This window comes from Crocodylus porosus, unplaced genomic scaffold (genome assembly GCF_001723895.1).
Source record: "Crocodylus porosus isolate Cpor-Errol unplaced genomic scaffold, CroPor_comp1, whole genome shotgun sequence".
Classification (NCBI taxonomy): domain Eukaryota; kingdom Metazoa; phylum Chordata; order Crocodylia; family Crocodylidae; genus Crocodylus; species Crocodylus porosus.
In genome coordinates, this window is record NW_017728948.1 from 55,158,235 (window position 1) to 55,173,306 (window position 15,072).

The window sequence follows — 15,072 nt, forward strand, 5'->3', positions numbered from 1 at the left end:
TGACTTCCTGCCCTTTGGGCGGGGGGCTGGACTCGATGATCTTCCAAGGTCCCTTCCAGCCCAAATGTCTATGAAATCTATCAAAGGTCAATATACAGAAGAAGCCAATTTTAAAATAAATTGCTGTCAATAGTCTGGAAAAGTGACGTATATACAGAGCATTTAAAGATATGTAGAAATCCACAAATTTTATGAAAGTTTAATTGTTCCTTTTAGCAACTGTTCACATAGATGTAGGTTACCTGCAACTCTGTTCAATTAACACAATGCATTTTGACTCTTACATCTTCAGTTGACACAATATATCAACATGTTCTCAAGTTAATCAAAAATATTCTTTTCATGATACCTTAAAAGCTGATATAAAAGCACACATTAATTCAGCCCTCATATTTTAAGAAGTTATATTAAAATAAAATGTTTAGGGGAAAAAAATCATCAAGTTTGCAATGCAGGTCTAATCCTATTGTGACTAATTTCTGCCAACAGATTCCACTGAAATAAATTAAAAACACCAAAAGATTGTACTAATTATGCTGGTTATTATTCATAACGTTAAACTACACCAACTTATAGAGCTTTCTGTTTAGAATTTCCATGAGTCTTCTACTTTTAAGGCCACATGCCATGAAGGCAACATTCACTGAACATGATATATAGATTAGATTCAGCTGAATTATAAAGACAATTTACCATATAAGCAAACATTTAGGCACTTATCTTGTTCTTTAAAATCTAATGTTCCATAAAGGGCTTAATAAGAATTGCTGGGAAAACCATTAAAAAAAAAAAAAAGAAAAGAAAAATAAACTTTCTAGAATCTGCTATTTTGTCCAAAACAGAAAAGCAGGCTTCACATTATTCTTAACAATACTGTTTGATAATTCTGAAGTTCATTTTATGCTCCAGGATCTGTATCCTTAGTTGGTTAAATTAACCAATTTTGTCTATAAAAAAATATTCATCTTCCCAAACAAGGTTTAAAAAAAACCTCTTCAGCTGGAACAGCTATGTATTTGAAAATATTTTGGTTTATACACTGTCGCATGTCAAAAAAGCAATGCTGTTAATCAAATCTGCCTAATTTTATATTTTCTCCATTTAGGTACTTATATGGTTATCACCATAAAGTTATTGGAAGTCTGTAAAGATTTATTTCAGTTACAGCAATTAGACAGATATAATAGGCTTTAAGTGGTTTGCTAAATGTAAGAGAATGTTATATGCTATTAGGTACAAAGCATTTCTCAGTCAAAAATTACATTTAGCATGGTTGCTCGTGCATTAAAATTTCACCATTCGAGCTCTACAGGGTATTCTCCAGTGAGACATGCTATACAATGACCAATCTTTCCAACACGTGACTTATTGGTTTTAAGGTGGTCTTCATTTTCTTGCCTGGCTTTAATACTTTCTTGCACAGATGACACCAAGCCTTCAACAGAAAGATAAACCACACTGTCTGCTCCTAAAAAAACAAAAAACAACGCAACATTAAATTCTGCTCTGTTGGTAAATGAAATGAAACAGGGCTTGAAAATGTAGCCGTGTGGGTTCTCATCCAGTGTGTCTATCTTTCCCAGGGTTGGGAAGGTATCAAGCATTCACAACTCATTTTCCCTCCCGTATTTCTAAATGGTATTTTGATGTCTTTATGCCTAGATGGATGGGGAAGGTTTTTGTACAGAAAATGTGGCAAACCACTGTACTATTCAAATTATTAAAGTGAAAATCCAACACAGTGGGTACATCTACATGCATCCCTATGACGTTTATGTTGCTGCCTTTTGGAAGTAGTAAATGATGGCGCAATAAACAGCCCGTACTGCACCATGCGTGGTTATTTTTAGCTGCTACATCACTGTAGCAGTGCGCTAGAACGAGGAAGTGTGTTGCTATGGCAATGTAGCTGCGGCATCACAGTTAGTGACCACCGACACTACGTTGCTGTAGCAGGTTGCTATGGTGACAGAGCATCACATGTAGACACACCCACTAAGACTTTTTGAGTGTGTCCAGCAAGACTTTGAGTGTCCAGTTGTTCTAAGAAAAGTTCTTGTGGCTGTTTTGGCACTTGGCATAGCATGTCCCCAGAATAGAGCACATCCAGAGCTCTCTGTTTCTTACTCGATACAGGGGTAATGATGAAGGGATGCAGTAAGTGGTTTATATAAGTTTTCTTCCAGCAGCGAAGTATTTTCACCTTAGTACTTTTGTATCACTTTCCCTAACTGCTTTGTGAATGGCAATTGAAATAAAATCCTCCAGCAAAAATTATGCTTTGTAGAAAAATCAGTTGTAGAAAAATGGCTTATTAGAAGATTCTGACTTCAATGCTAAATTAGACAATAGCAGCTAACACTTATAGTGAAAAATCTGTTAAAGACTTTTAACCACTGATGTGTTTTTTTTAAACCCATAAATTCTTAAAATCATTGCTACGGTGCAAGATTATGTATAATGCCCACTCACAAGTCATTACATGCCTACTGTTGCCTACATGATAATGAATATGAGTTATTTACCACACTGTAGATAACAATGCAAGCATTTGGTTTTTTTGTTCTACTATAGTATGTAATATTTGCAAAAGTAACCCATTACTTTTTTTTGTTGGCTTCAAACTCACAGTTCCAGGAGAAACCTTGCTATTCAATTCAAGAAAAGTATTTATACTTGCTCTAGAAATTGAATTTTAAGGGAAAAAAGTAGGATATTATAAGTTTAGTCAAGTAATTTATTAGGGAGACTTCACAAACACCTGATAAATGGAATACAGCTCTTCAGTACACGCTATACTTTCACCAGTTCTGACTGAAAGTGGTCTGAAATTCTGTACGCTGCATCTCATCCTAGGTAATATTTTACTTCTGGATTGTTTGACAGGAATAAAAAAAAACAGAGCTCTGATGATACAGAGTATTTACAATTTATTTTTAAACATTCATTCTGCTGCTTTGTATATTTTTTTTCCAAGGAGGAAAAGCTACAAAGTACAGCGGACAAAAAGCGTACTTGGGGTTGATGCAATTTCCCTGTGAAGGCAACTCAGATTTAGTGGAGGGTCAGCTTTTATTAGTCTGAATTTAGACTGAATTAGTCTTTTATTAGACAGAATTTTTTGAACTGCTTTGTATACTTTGATGTAAGCATTGATTACTCATTAAAGACTTCAGAAAACAACATTAAAAATGCATTTACCTATATAGTTTGCAAGATCATGGAATTCAGGTTTGTTTGCAATTAGTTCTTCTTTCGTTGGAATATTTATTCCCATATAACAAGGAAATCGTATGGGAGGTGAAGCCACACGGATATGCACCTACAAAAGATAGGTTTTTCAGTATTACTTGACACTAAAGACATTGGTTCTTAACTAGAAATACAAAGGTCCTGCAAGGTGATCTGCATCTTCACTGGTGTGAACTCTGCATGGGCATATGAGTGGCGGCAGATAATCATTTACTGGCATAACTGGATCCGATCCCTGATCCTCACAATTGTGCATCCTGCTGGCATGCCACATGTACATGCACACTTTTTAGATATCCCATATCTTCTAATAAGCCCAGGACCTTTAGAACCCATGTTTGCAGCCCCACATGCAGGTCTGTTGGGCATCTGGGTGTGCAGCTGCTGGGTTTGTAGCTTTCCAACTTGTAGAGAGCGCCAAGTGGGGCTAGCATATCTAAACATTTTCCGTGCAGCTCTGCTGCATGGTTGTACAAGCCTTAACATGCCTTATGTTCAAATCAAAGCAAGTCATAAAGGTGTTTCAGATTTAATGTGGAATAACTTTTTTGCTTGTTTACCACTTTATGGTGTGATGAATTGGGGGAATGTATGGTATGTTGTTAATGAACCGATACATATAACATCTGCCAGGGACCTAAGGTTCTACTGGGCACATTAGATTCTAGGATGAAGGCTCTGGTTCCCTTCATTCTCCAAAATATCAGTTATCAAATATCAATTTAATTAACAGAATTATTTTTAATACAATATTGTAAAAACTGTATCATTATTAAAAGCCTTATTAGTCAACTCTCCTTTTCACTTTCTTTCTATGGTTCCAACCCTACAGGCATTTAGGTAGTAGACAAACATGCGTGCAGACTTGTACAATGGAGCGTTGGGGTTGGGGGAGAAGTCAATGGAATTATTCATGGTAATAAAACCAGTATGTGTGTAAGTCTTGCAGTATTAGGGACTAAACTAATGCTCATCCACTGGCAGCTGTGGCTTTGCTTCTGTGATGGACTCACGCTTGCTACATATCAGAATGCTTGTATATATCACAATGACAAAAAAGTAAACCCAACCATGTTTTTCTTGAAGTTTAGGACAAGCTTATTTATTTCCATATTGTATTTGCTCAAAATGATAGCAAAGAATGAATCAAAGTAGCAGAAAGATTTTACGGCTTGTTTTGGATAGTTTGTTTTAAAAATTTCCATTTACTCTTGATTTGTCTGCAATGACTTGGATTAAAATACAGCTTAATCTCTCCCCACTCTACTTGCATTTATTGACCATTTTTAATTTAGATTTTCCTAAAATCAAAAAGCACAAAGGCAACTTCCCTTTATTACCTCCTTTTTTTGTATTTGCTACCTATCTCTACCGAGCATACTATAAATAGGCAAAAAAACACAGTGAAACCAAAAAACATTCCAAAATTCTCTCCCCACTAAACATTCTTTTACATATTCATAACAGCTGATGAAACCAAGCTTACCTCTTTAGCACCAGATTCCCTGAGCAGTTTGATAATCGGTGAGATAGTATTGCCCCTCACAATAGAGTCGTCGATGAGAACTACTCGTTTGCCTTTAAAGTTGTCAGACAGGACTCCAAATTTTTTTGCCACGCCAAGCTGTCTCAACCTCATATTTGGCTGAATAAAAGTTCTTCCTACATATCGATTTTTACAGAGTACTTCAATGTACGGCAGTCCACACTGCAGGCAGAAGACAATTATATAAACAGCTAAGTAAAATACATACTTGAAAAACTGTTATTACCAATATTACTTTTTAATGTGACTTGCAGATTAAGGTTCTGTATAACCCAGTGGTGTTATACCAATCAAAAGACCTTTAATTACACTAATGTAGTTGCACTAGTGCAAAGCCTCGTGTAGATAGGTTAAACCATGACTTGTGCTGGTGCACTTAGATAGAAAACCTAGTCCAGACAAGACCTATGTAACACCAGGTGACAGGTGGCAACCCCGTAAAGGTAGTTGTATTAGGAGAGAAGCCTGTAGTGTTTCCATAGAAAGGCATTCTGGGAAGAGATATCACTATTAAAAATAATCCACCCTCGGTACCTTCTGTGCGAAACCCAATGCTGCTGGTGTTGCAGATTCTGGAACAGTGCTAACCAAGTCTGCTTCCACTGGTGCTTCAATAGCAAGCTGCTGACCGCATCGTCTCCTAACTGAATAAACCATTTGACCTAGTAACAATGACAAAGGTCATTTATTCCTCTTAGTTTTTCATTTTCACACCAGAGGAACTTCAACAGCAGATTATAAGCACAGCATTGAATCGGCAAGCTAGAGAACTCCCTATATAGCAATACCAATTCATCAATATCTCACCTTTTATTTCACCCTACATTGTTTGCATCATGGTCCAACTCTCAGATAACACTGAGAACCAAATCGTTTTGCCTTACTTGGATAACTTGCCCCATTGATATCATTAGGTTCCCTTACTTGTGTAAAACAGGACCTGAAATTTCATTATCCCCAACAACCTTGCTCTGCCAAGTGCCCTGCTAAGACACTAGTACAACATAAAGAGGCATGTCCTTTGAGGGCTGTTATCAAAATGATAATGAAAGGATTGGGTTGATATCCTCAAGTATTACACAGAACTGAGTTAAGTGAGAAACATGAATGCATTGGTTCCTATAACAAACAATGGAAAGATAAGCCTACATTGCAAAAATCTAATTTCAGAAATCCTGTTTTAAAATAAAGGCTCTAAAGTGACAAAACAGTATTTTTTGTTAATCAGTTCATGGATTTTAAGGCCAGAAGCAATCTTTAGATCATCTAATCTGATCTCTTGTGCTGTAGTGTTACTCCTGTATTGAGCTCAATTACTGGTTGGCTAAGGCAGATCTACCAGAAAGGCATTTTGGTCTCGACTGAATGACTTCATGGGATGCAGGATCCATCACTTCCCTGAATAATTAGTTCCAATGGCTAATTATCTTCATTGTTAAATTAGAAATGAGCTGAAAATGTTATCTGGTATTACATCGAATAGAGGAAGGTTCTTGTAAAACCTCTCTCTATTAGATGTAAAAGACCTTTGGTACCATTATTTTCTCCCTATGTAATCCTGCAGAAATCCTAATAAAAACAGTCCTTGATCTTTGTTTTGATAAACTAAACAGATATGCTTCCTTAAGTCATTCTCTACAAGACATTTGTATGGCTCTTGGGTAATTTATATGGCTCCCTGTGGACCCTCTCAAAAATCTTCAACTTACTTTTAAGAATGTTAACACCAGAACTGTTTACATCATATTCCAGCATTATTTCTTCAATACCATGAGGCAATAAAAATCACCTCACTTCTCCTACATGTAGCTTGCTTCTTTATAAGTCCTAGAATCGTATTAATTCTTTTTGGAACACCATAAAACTGTGGGAACTCATATTTAATTGTTTGCCAAGTTTGAGCTCTAAAACCTTTCAGTCACACTGCCTTCTAGGATAAAAGGTCTCCATTCTGTGGGTATGGCTCCTTTGTTCATTTGTACATTATATTTTCTTACCTTCAAAGATGCTGTCAGGCCTTGCAAAATAAACATATTCAAATATACAGAATGCTGAGGGATCTCCTTCAGGTCTTGGCACAACATCAAGTGTTTGGACATCATATCTGGATATTTTTACAATCTCTCCAGGTAGGACTTCACGATAATACCTGGAGGGGACAATTTACTGTTTATAAATTTCCATAATCTGAGTACTGTCTTTGCAATACAAATAAAATTGACTTAATAGATAATGAGTTTCTGATATTTAGTAGAAGCTGAATACTTTAAAGATGACTCTGACTCCTAAAACTGGAGTGTGCCAGAATTAAATACAAGATGAGCGCAGTAATTCTGACAGAATGAACAGCTGAAAATGAATGGCCACTCCTGACACTGGATGGTTCAGGACAGCTTCTCATCAAATGAAATGCAATAACAGAAACTTAAATGAGACTAAGTTACTGAGATCATTCACAACCAAGCCCTGCTCAAAGTGAATAGTGTTATGTTTCTACTGCTCATTGATGGTGCTGTCAGACTCACTGTGTTCCATGTGCACCATATCCTAAACTGGAAGTAGCATAGCTGGCTTAGTGCAAAACTTACTGGTTCATCCACAGCTCTACACTAAGGCACATATACTACTGGTTTGGGAGGTAGCGTGGGCAGTCCATATGAGCAACAGCACACACCCTACACTCTTACTTTTGACTAGGCTAGTCACTTTTCTATAAGGCTGAGAAGTACTGTCATGCACTATAACAAAACGATTTGAAATGAAGTTTGTCAAAGAGTTGTTACAGCAGTCACTAAGTAGGGTAATGGCAGCACTTAAGCAGATAAGGAACAGCCCTTTGGTGAGAGGCAGCTGCACTGAATACAAGTTGGAAGTCTACTGACAGATCTATATTCCAATTCTAAGTTATGTCTGTAATCCTTGCCCCGGGTTGCAAAGGGTTAAGCAGAGAGGGGTGGGACCATTCCAAGCCCCAGAAAACCAGACCCAAGGAGCTGCAATGAACTATAGCTCCCAACCTGCTTTGGGAGCTAGCAGGAAGTTGCCACCAGCCAATAGAAGAGGGAGTGGGCAGGGCTATGAAAAGCCTGCAAAAATGAAAAACTGAGGACAATAGGTTGGCAGGTTGCTTTGAGGGTTAGCAGGAAAGGAAATGGGAAAGTGGAGCTGCGATGTGGGGTTCATTTTGCTCTGAGCATGCACGGTTGGAGCAGAGAGCAGATAGCAGGTCTTGTTTGAAGATATGCTCCAAGCACCACTGGAAGAGGCCCAGGGAGAATGTGAAGGAGCCTGGTCCAAGTGTAGCTGGGAGAAGGACTGACTTCGCCACAGAGGAGACCCTAGCAGAGAGGCACTGACTGATGCTATAAACTAGAGCAGGACCTAAGCAAGTAGCACTGAAAAGGCTGCAGAAGTTAGTGAGGTTAGTGTTACTGTGGAAGTTCTTGTGCCAGCTGGGACAGCTTGGACTGTGCACAAGGTGAAGATTCTCTACCCAAAGGGTCTTTCCAAGACTGAAGCTGGGTTTTCAAGTTGCACTGTTGAAAGGGGTAATTGTGCTATCAAGTTCCCATGCTGGGTTACAGCTTGCTGTTCAGGTGCGTGTGTTTGTAAATAAATCTGACTTGTTTGTACCCTCTTGTTAAACTGAGTTACTGTTGGGGACACTTATTCACCACTGCCATACACTTGCAGCCCCTCATGAGATGTGTTACATGTCTTTTTTGTTACACACACCATTCACTTGCACATCTTAGAACATAGATTTCATAGATCCCACAGACATTAGGGCTGGAAGGGACCTTGCAAGATCATCAGGTCCAGCCCCCTGCCCAAAGGGCAGGAAGTCAGCTGGGGTCGGATGATCCCAGCAAGGTAATCATCCAAACACTTCCTGAAGGTGTCCAGAGTAGGTGCTTGCACCACTTCTGAGGGAAGTCTATTCCAGACTCTGGAAACTCAGACAGTAAAGTTTTTTTCTTATGTTCAGTTTAAAATGGTCTTCCAGCAGTTTGTGACCATTGGACCTTGTCTTCCCTTAGCATGCCCTGGTGAACAGACGCTCTCCCAGATCCTGATGCACACCCCTTATATACTTAGAGGCTGCTACCAAGTCCCCCCTGAGCCTATGCTTCTTCAAGCTGAAGAGTCCCATGCCTCTCAGCCTCTCCTCATAAGGCCTGCTCTCTTGACCTCTAATCATGCACATGGAGAAGCTTGAAAGAGTCCAGAGGACAGCCATGTCCTTTTTAAAGTGTGGAGCCCAGAACTGGATGCAATACTCCAGCTGCAGCCTCACTAGGCCAAGTAAAACGGGAGGATGACATCTTGGGTCTTGCTTGAAATGCATTGGTAGATGCAAGCCAGGATTTTATTTGCTTTGCCAACTACGGCATCACATTCGTGACTCATATTCATCTTGTAGTCAATCATGACCCTCCAAGTCTCTTTCACTCATAGTGCTAGTGAGCGTAGCACTGCTGAGCCTATAGGTATGATGTGGGTTCTTCCGAGGTGGAGCACCTTGCATTTCTCTGTGTTGAATGTCATCAGGTTTTGATTCGCACACCTTGCAAGCCTGTCCAGGTTGGCCTGAATCCCCAGCCTATCCTCTAGTATGACCCTGCTTACCCATAATTTGGTGTCATCTGTGAACTTAGCCAGTCTGCTTCTGACAACCAAATCCAGACTGTTTATGAACATATTAAAGAGTACTGGTCTGAGAACTGAACCCTGGGAGATGCCACTAATGACCATGTGCCATGTTGACTTGGTTCCATCAACAATCACTGTCTGGGTCTGACCATGGAGCCAGTTCCCTAGCCATTGGGAAAGTAATTGCATCTTAAAATTGGGGAGCTGTGGCCTCGACCGTAAGGTTGTCGAGGCCACAGCTCCCCAATTTTAAGATGTGATTGATGAATGTAAAACAGAAGGGTATAATTGCATATTCTCCAGTCGGATACTTAAAGGGCATTAGAACGTGAGTGAAAACAGGTTTAATTTGAAAAAATTAAAAACAACAAAATCAGAAAAGGCCCCCATTGGCAATTCTACATGATGAGTTTTTCTTAAGAAAAATCTCATAACGCTTCAGAGGTGGTTGATTATTCTTAGAACTATCTACTGCAAAACAGCTTTTTCAAGAAAACAAAGCAGATGCCAGCAGTTAATGATTGGTATGTAGATATAGCAGAAGTCACCAGAAATGAACACAGAACAACAAACTACAATGCAACACCACAAAATGTAACGGAAGGATCTTGAAGTTCAGAGACACATTGTTTGCTGTTTTTGCCTTCTCTTTATTTTTGTTTTGTGGTTATGGTCTTATTGCAATTCTGTCATGTTCTTTACTTAAAGGAAATACAATTTTACTTACTAATACTTGGTAACAGGCTTGTTAAATGTCTGAGTAGCATACTATGCATTCCTCGCTATAAATTCAATAATGTTGATTTCACTATAGTGTTTTGTTTTCATTGAAATTGAGTGGTTTGCACAGAGAAAATTTCTCCTGTTTCTTTTTGATCTCTGAAGGGCTTATCTCCACTGCACTGTTAATGCAATTATAATTCAAGTGCTGCCTCTCTCTTGGGATCAGTCCACACACACTAAAAAGACTATACTCTAGTGTGGTCATGCTTTTAACTTAAGCTGGATGGCCAATCAAAGGAATCTTGACTACAGTTCAAGTCAAGATAATTCACCGGTTGCCAATGCAAGCTTTCAATATAGCTCAAGTGTTATTTTGCACGGTGGCCACCCTCTCTCAAGCCACGCTAACTTGAGATTTGTCAGCTCCACTTACCTACACTTAACTTTGCAGACAAAAAACAAACCCATAAAGTCTTCCCTACAGTTGCCATTACTGTATTTAATTTAAATTCACCAGCTGACAGAAGTAATCTTTCTTAAAGTAATATGTTTAAAGAGGTAATAGATCAAGGGTGGACAATTATTTTGGCTGGAGGGCCACTTAATGAGTTTTGGTGAGCTGTCAAGGGCTGCCCACACAAAATCTTTCAGAAGGTATTTTAACAAGTTATAGATTAAAAAAACCCTAAATCATATGCTTAAAAATAAAAATCAAACATCTACTATAATATTTTAATTTCATTAAAAAATTATTTGTGTCCCAATATATTTTTTTGTGCATAGTGTATATAGAGGCGATTGCAAAATAGCTCAGAATAAAGTCTTATTCTTGTATATTGTGTATGTGGGAGGGTACGTGGGGGGGAGGTGGAAGGGAGGCTGCTTGTGCACCAGGTCTGGGGAGCTGGCCGGGGTAGAGGGAAGGAGGTAGGAGGCAGGTGGTACATGCAGCAGAGCTCACCCACATGATGTGGTGAATGTGTGTTCTGCCACCCCCTTAACCGTAGTGCAGCACTCTGCATGGGGCTGAGCCCCATCTGCTCCCACCCATGCCCACGGGCCCTGGCTACTGTGCACAGCTTTCTGGCAGGACTGCAGCTGCCTGGGCACCACTCAGTTCCCTCCATCTTCAGCAGCTCCTCCTTCTCTTGCCCCTGCTGCACCACTCTGAGCATGGGAGGAGTTGCAGCTGGGTGGCTTCTGCCCCAGCACACAGGACTCCAGCTCCTGGCCACTTTCCACCCACTCCATTCACCTGGCACGATGAGCAGCCACTTGTGGGAAGCTGAGTGGGTGGAAGGTAGAAGATGGAGCTGGAGCTCCATGCAGTGGGGCAAGAGCCACCTTGATGCAGCTTCACTTCCACCTGGGGCAGTACAGAAGGGCTAGGAGGAAAAGGAGGGCCTGATGGAGGTGATGGAGGGGGTGTGTGCTGAGCAGTACCTGAGTGACTGCAGCAGCAGTGTGAGCAGTCCTGCTGGGAGGCTGTGTGCTGGCCAAAGCCAACAGACATTGGCAGGGCTTGGCCCCACACAGTGTGCCATGGGCCATATCCAATCAATTGGTGGGTGGATGCCTGTGGGCGAGATCTGGACTGTATTTTGCCCACCCCTGTAATAGTATTGAATGTAAAGGAACTTACTCTGCACCAATAGATAAAAAGCTACAGGATTCAGAGGAGACCACCCATCCTTCTGTTTCCCTGTTATCCTTCCCTGTAATAAAATTCACAGTTGCGGTTACATTATTTCCCCAATTCTTGGAACTATTACCATTAAGTGTTTTATATATTTGCTGAAGTACTGGGTTGTTACATTTGTAATATTGTATTTAGCAAGGCAAAGAGTCATGATTCCTAACAAAAAAGCTTGGAATTCAAAAACTGTGGTACCATATTACCTGGAAACATCAAATATGTTTTCTCAGACAGGCTAGAAGCCACAGATTCACTGTTCATGACTAAGACAATTTATTACAATCCCCTCCTCCCCCAATCCATGTATTTAGTTCCAGCTTATTGTTTTTGGTCTGTATACCTGATTTTATTTAGGCTACATATTTGTTAATTCTGTATATACAGAGTGACTGACCCACTGCAATCTATGAATGGATTCCTTCTGACTAGTGGGCATTACAGCTCTTAAGACACAAGAATATGAAAGGGAATGGTCAAGTAGATCAATCATGTAACAGGAGGATAATTCTAGTATATTTTTTTTTTTACTGGCTTATAAATCACAAAACATTCTGAAAAACATTCTAACTGAAGATATTTCATAAAACAAATACATAATCCTTCATGTCAGTTCAGTTTATTTGTAAAGAAGAAGAATTCACACTATTCTTTCAGCTAATGTCAAGATTCCACATATCAAGGACCAGACAGGATGCTTTCTGGATTGTTCAGGGAAATGGTTGAGGTAATTAAAAGAACCATTAGCTATCATCTTTGAGAACTCATGGAGGTCAGGTAAGGTTCCAGGTGATTGAAAAGGGGTGCCCATCTTTAAGAAAAGAAAGGAGGAGGATCCAGAGAATTGCATATGAAATCATAGAAAATTAGGGTTAGAAGTGACCTCAGGAGATCATGTAGTCCAATCCCCTGCTCAGGTCAGGACCGTCCTGAACTAGATCATCCCAGCCAGAGCTTTGACTAGCCAGATCTTCAAAACCTCCAAGGAGGGAGATTCCACCACCTCTCTGAGTAGTCTGTTCCAGTGCCTTACTACCCTCCTGGTGAGAAAGTTTTTCCTAATATCTAACCTAAACTTCTCTTGCTGCAACTTGAGACCATTGCTTCTTCAGGTAGTTGAAGGCTGCTATTAAATTCTCTCTCAGTCTTTTCTTCTCCAGACTAAATAAGCCCAATTCCCTCAGCCTCATGTGGCCCCAGAAGTGATGTACTCCAGCCCCCTAATTGTTGTTGTCCTACACTGGACTCTCTCCAGTTTGTCTACATCCTTCCTGTAGTGGGAGAGCCAAAACTGGACACATTACTTCAGATGTGGCCTCATCAGTGCTGAATAGAGGAGAAGAATTACTTCCTTTGATCTGCTGGCAATGCTCCTACTTATGCAGGCCAGCATGCTCTTAGCCTTCTTGGCAACAAGGGCACACTACTGGCTCATATTCAGCTTCCTATCAACTTTAATGCCTACGTCCTTTTATGTAGAGCTGTTGCTTAGCCAGTCAGTCCCCAGCCTGTACTAGTGCATGGGATTGTTCCATCCTAAGTGCAGAACTTTGCACTTGTCCTTGATGAGCCTCATAAGATTTCTTTTGGTCTAATCCTCCAATTTGCCTAGGCCTCTCTGAATCCTAGCCCTGTCTTCTAATGTAGCTACTACTCCCCACACCTAAATGTCACCTGCAAACTCGCTGAGGGTGCACTCCATCCCCTCTTCCAGGTCATGGGGTACTCTGCTTGATATTGGCTGCCAATTAGACAGAGCCTTTGATTACAGCCCTTTGAGCCTGATGATCCAGCCAATTTTCTCTCCACCTTACAGTCTATTCATCCAACCCATACTTCCTTAGCTTGCTTGCAACCATATCAAAAGCCTTGCTAAAGTCAAGGTATATCATGACTGGCTCTGTGGATGTAGGAAGAACAGTGGACATCTCATCATAGTAGGCAGTTTGTTTGGTCAGGCATGACTGGCCCATGCTGACTGTTCCTAATCACCTTCTCCTTCAAGTGCTTAGAAATGGATTCCTTAAGGACCTGCTCTGTGATTTTTCCAGGGAATGAGGTGAGGCTGACTGGTCTGTAGTTCCCCTGATTCTCCTTCTTCCCTTTCTTAAAGATGGTCCTTATATTTGCACTTTTCAATTATCTGGGACCTCTCACTATCACCATGAGTTTTGAAAGATAATGGCCAGCAGCTCTGCGATCACATCAGCCAACACTCAGCACTCCCAGGTACATCATGTCCAGCCCTAAAAACTTCTATATGTCCAGCTTTTCTAATGTGTCCCTAACCTTTCTTTTGCCACTGCTGGCTGCTCACCTCCTCCCCAAACTGTGCTACCAGGTGCAGTAGTCTGGGAGCTAACCTTGCTTGTGAAGACTGAGGTGAAAAAGAAATTGATTACTTTAGACTTTTCTGCATCATCTGTCGCTAGGTTGCTACCCCCCATTTAATAAGGAACTCATACATTCCCTGGTCTCCCTCTGGTTGCTGAATCAGTCAGTCTGACCTCAATACTGGGAAAAAATCATAAAACAGGTCATCAAGAAATCTGTTCTAAGCTCCTGGAGGAGAACAAGGTGATCAGGAACAAAAGTAAATCATGCCTGATCAAACTCAATGGTTTCTAATAAACCCAACATGCTCTATGGATGTAGAGCACTGGATGGGGTACACTTTGATTTCAGCAGGACTTTTGACATAATTTCCCATGACATTCTTACTAGTAAGCAAAAGAAATACAGTCTAGATGAAAATACTGTAAGGTGGATACATAACCAGCTGGATCATCATACTCAACAAGTAATCATTAATAGCCTGAAAACTAGTTGAAATAAAGTACTGAGCAAGTTTCCTTAGGGGGTCTCTCCTAGGATTGAGTTCATGCTTAGCAAATTTTCAGGTCACACCAAGCTGGGTGGAGTTACTGACACTGGAGGGTAGGATTAAAATTAAGAATGACATTGATAAACCAGAGAAATAGTCCAAAATTAACTGAATGAAGTTCAGTAAGGAAAAAGTGCTAAGTTCTACACTTTGGATGGAATAAAGCATATGAACAAATACAGACTGGGAAATTACTGGATAAGCTGCACTACTATTTAAAAAAAAGAAAGAGAGACTTGGAGGGGATGAGGGGTATTATAGTGGATCATAAGATGAATGTGAGCCAGCAGTGGGCTCCTGTTGCAAAACCCAATCACATAT

At 40.2% G+C, this 15,072-nt stretch overlaps 1 protein-coding gene across 1 annotated transcript in view; it reads right to left on the reverse strand.

Moving 5' to 3' along the window:
• Nucleotides 1-342: 342 nt before the first annotated feature.
• The window catches only part of PPAT (phosphoribosyl pyrophosphate amidotransferase), a 92,566-nt gene continuing 77,836 nt past the window's right edge, over nucleotides 343-15,072 (reverse strand). Inside the window, exons 6-11 of the mRNA XM_019552925.1 lie at nucleotides 11,817-11,889; nucleotides 6,796-6,947; nucleotides 5,333-5,460; nucleotides 4,739-4,960; nucleotides 3,202-3,322; nucleotides 343-1,468 (exon numbers count right to left, since the gene is read on the reverse strand). Coding sequence (XP_019408470.1) covers nucleotides 1,293-1,468; nucleotides 3,202-3,322; nucleotides 4,739-4,960; nucleotides 5,333-5,460; nucleotides 6,796-6,947; nucleotides 11,817-11,889 — 872 coding nt within the window. The 3' untranslated portion in view covers nucleotides 343-1,292. The remainder of the gene's footprint in view (nucleotides 1,469-3,201; nucleotides 3,323-4,738; nucleotides 4,961-5,332; nucleotides 5,461-6,795; nucleotides 6,948-11,816; nucleotides 11,890-15,072) is intronic.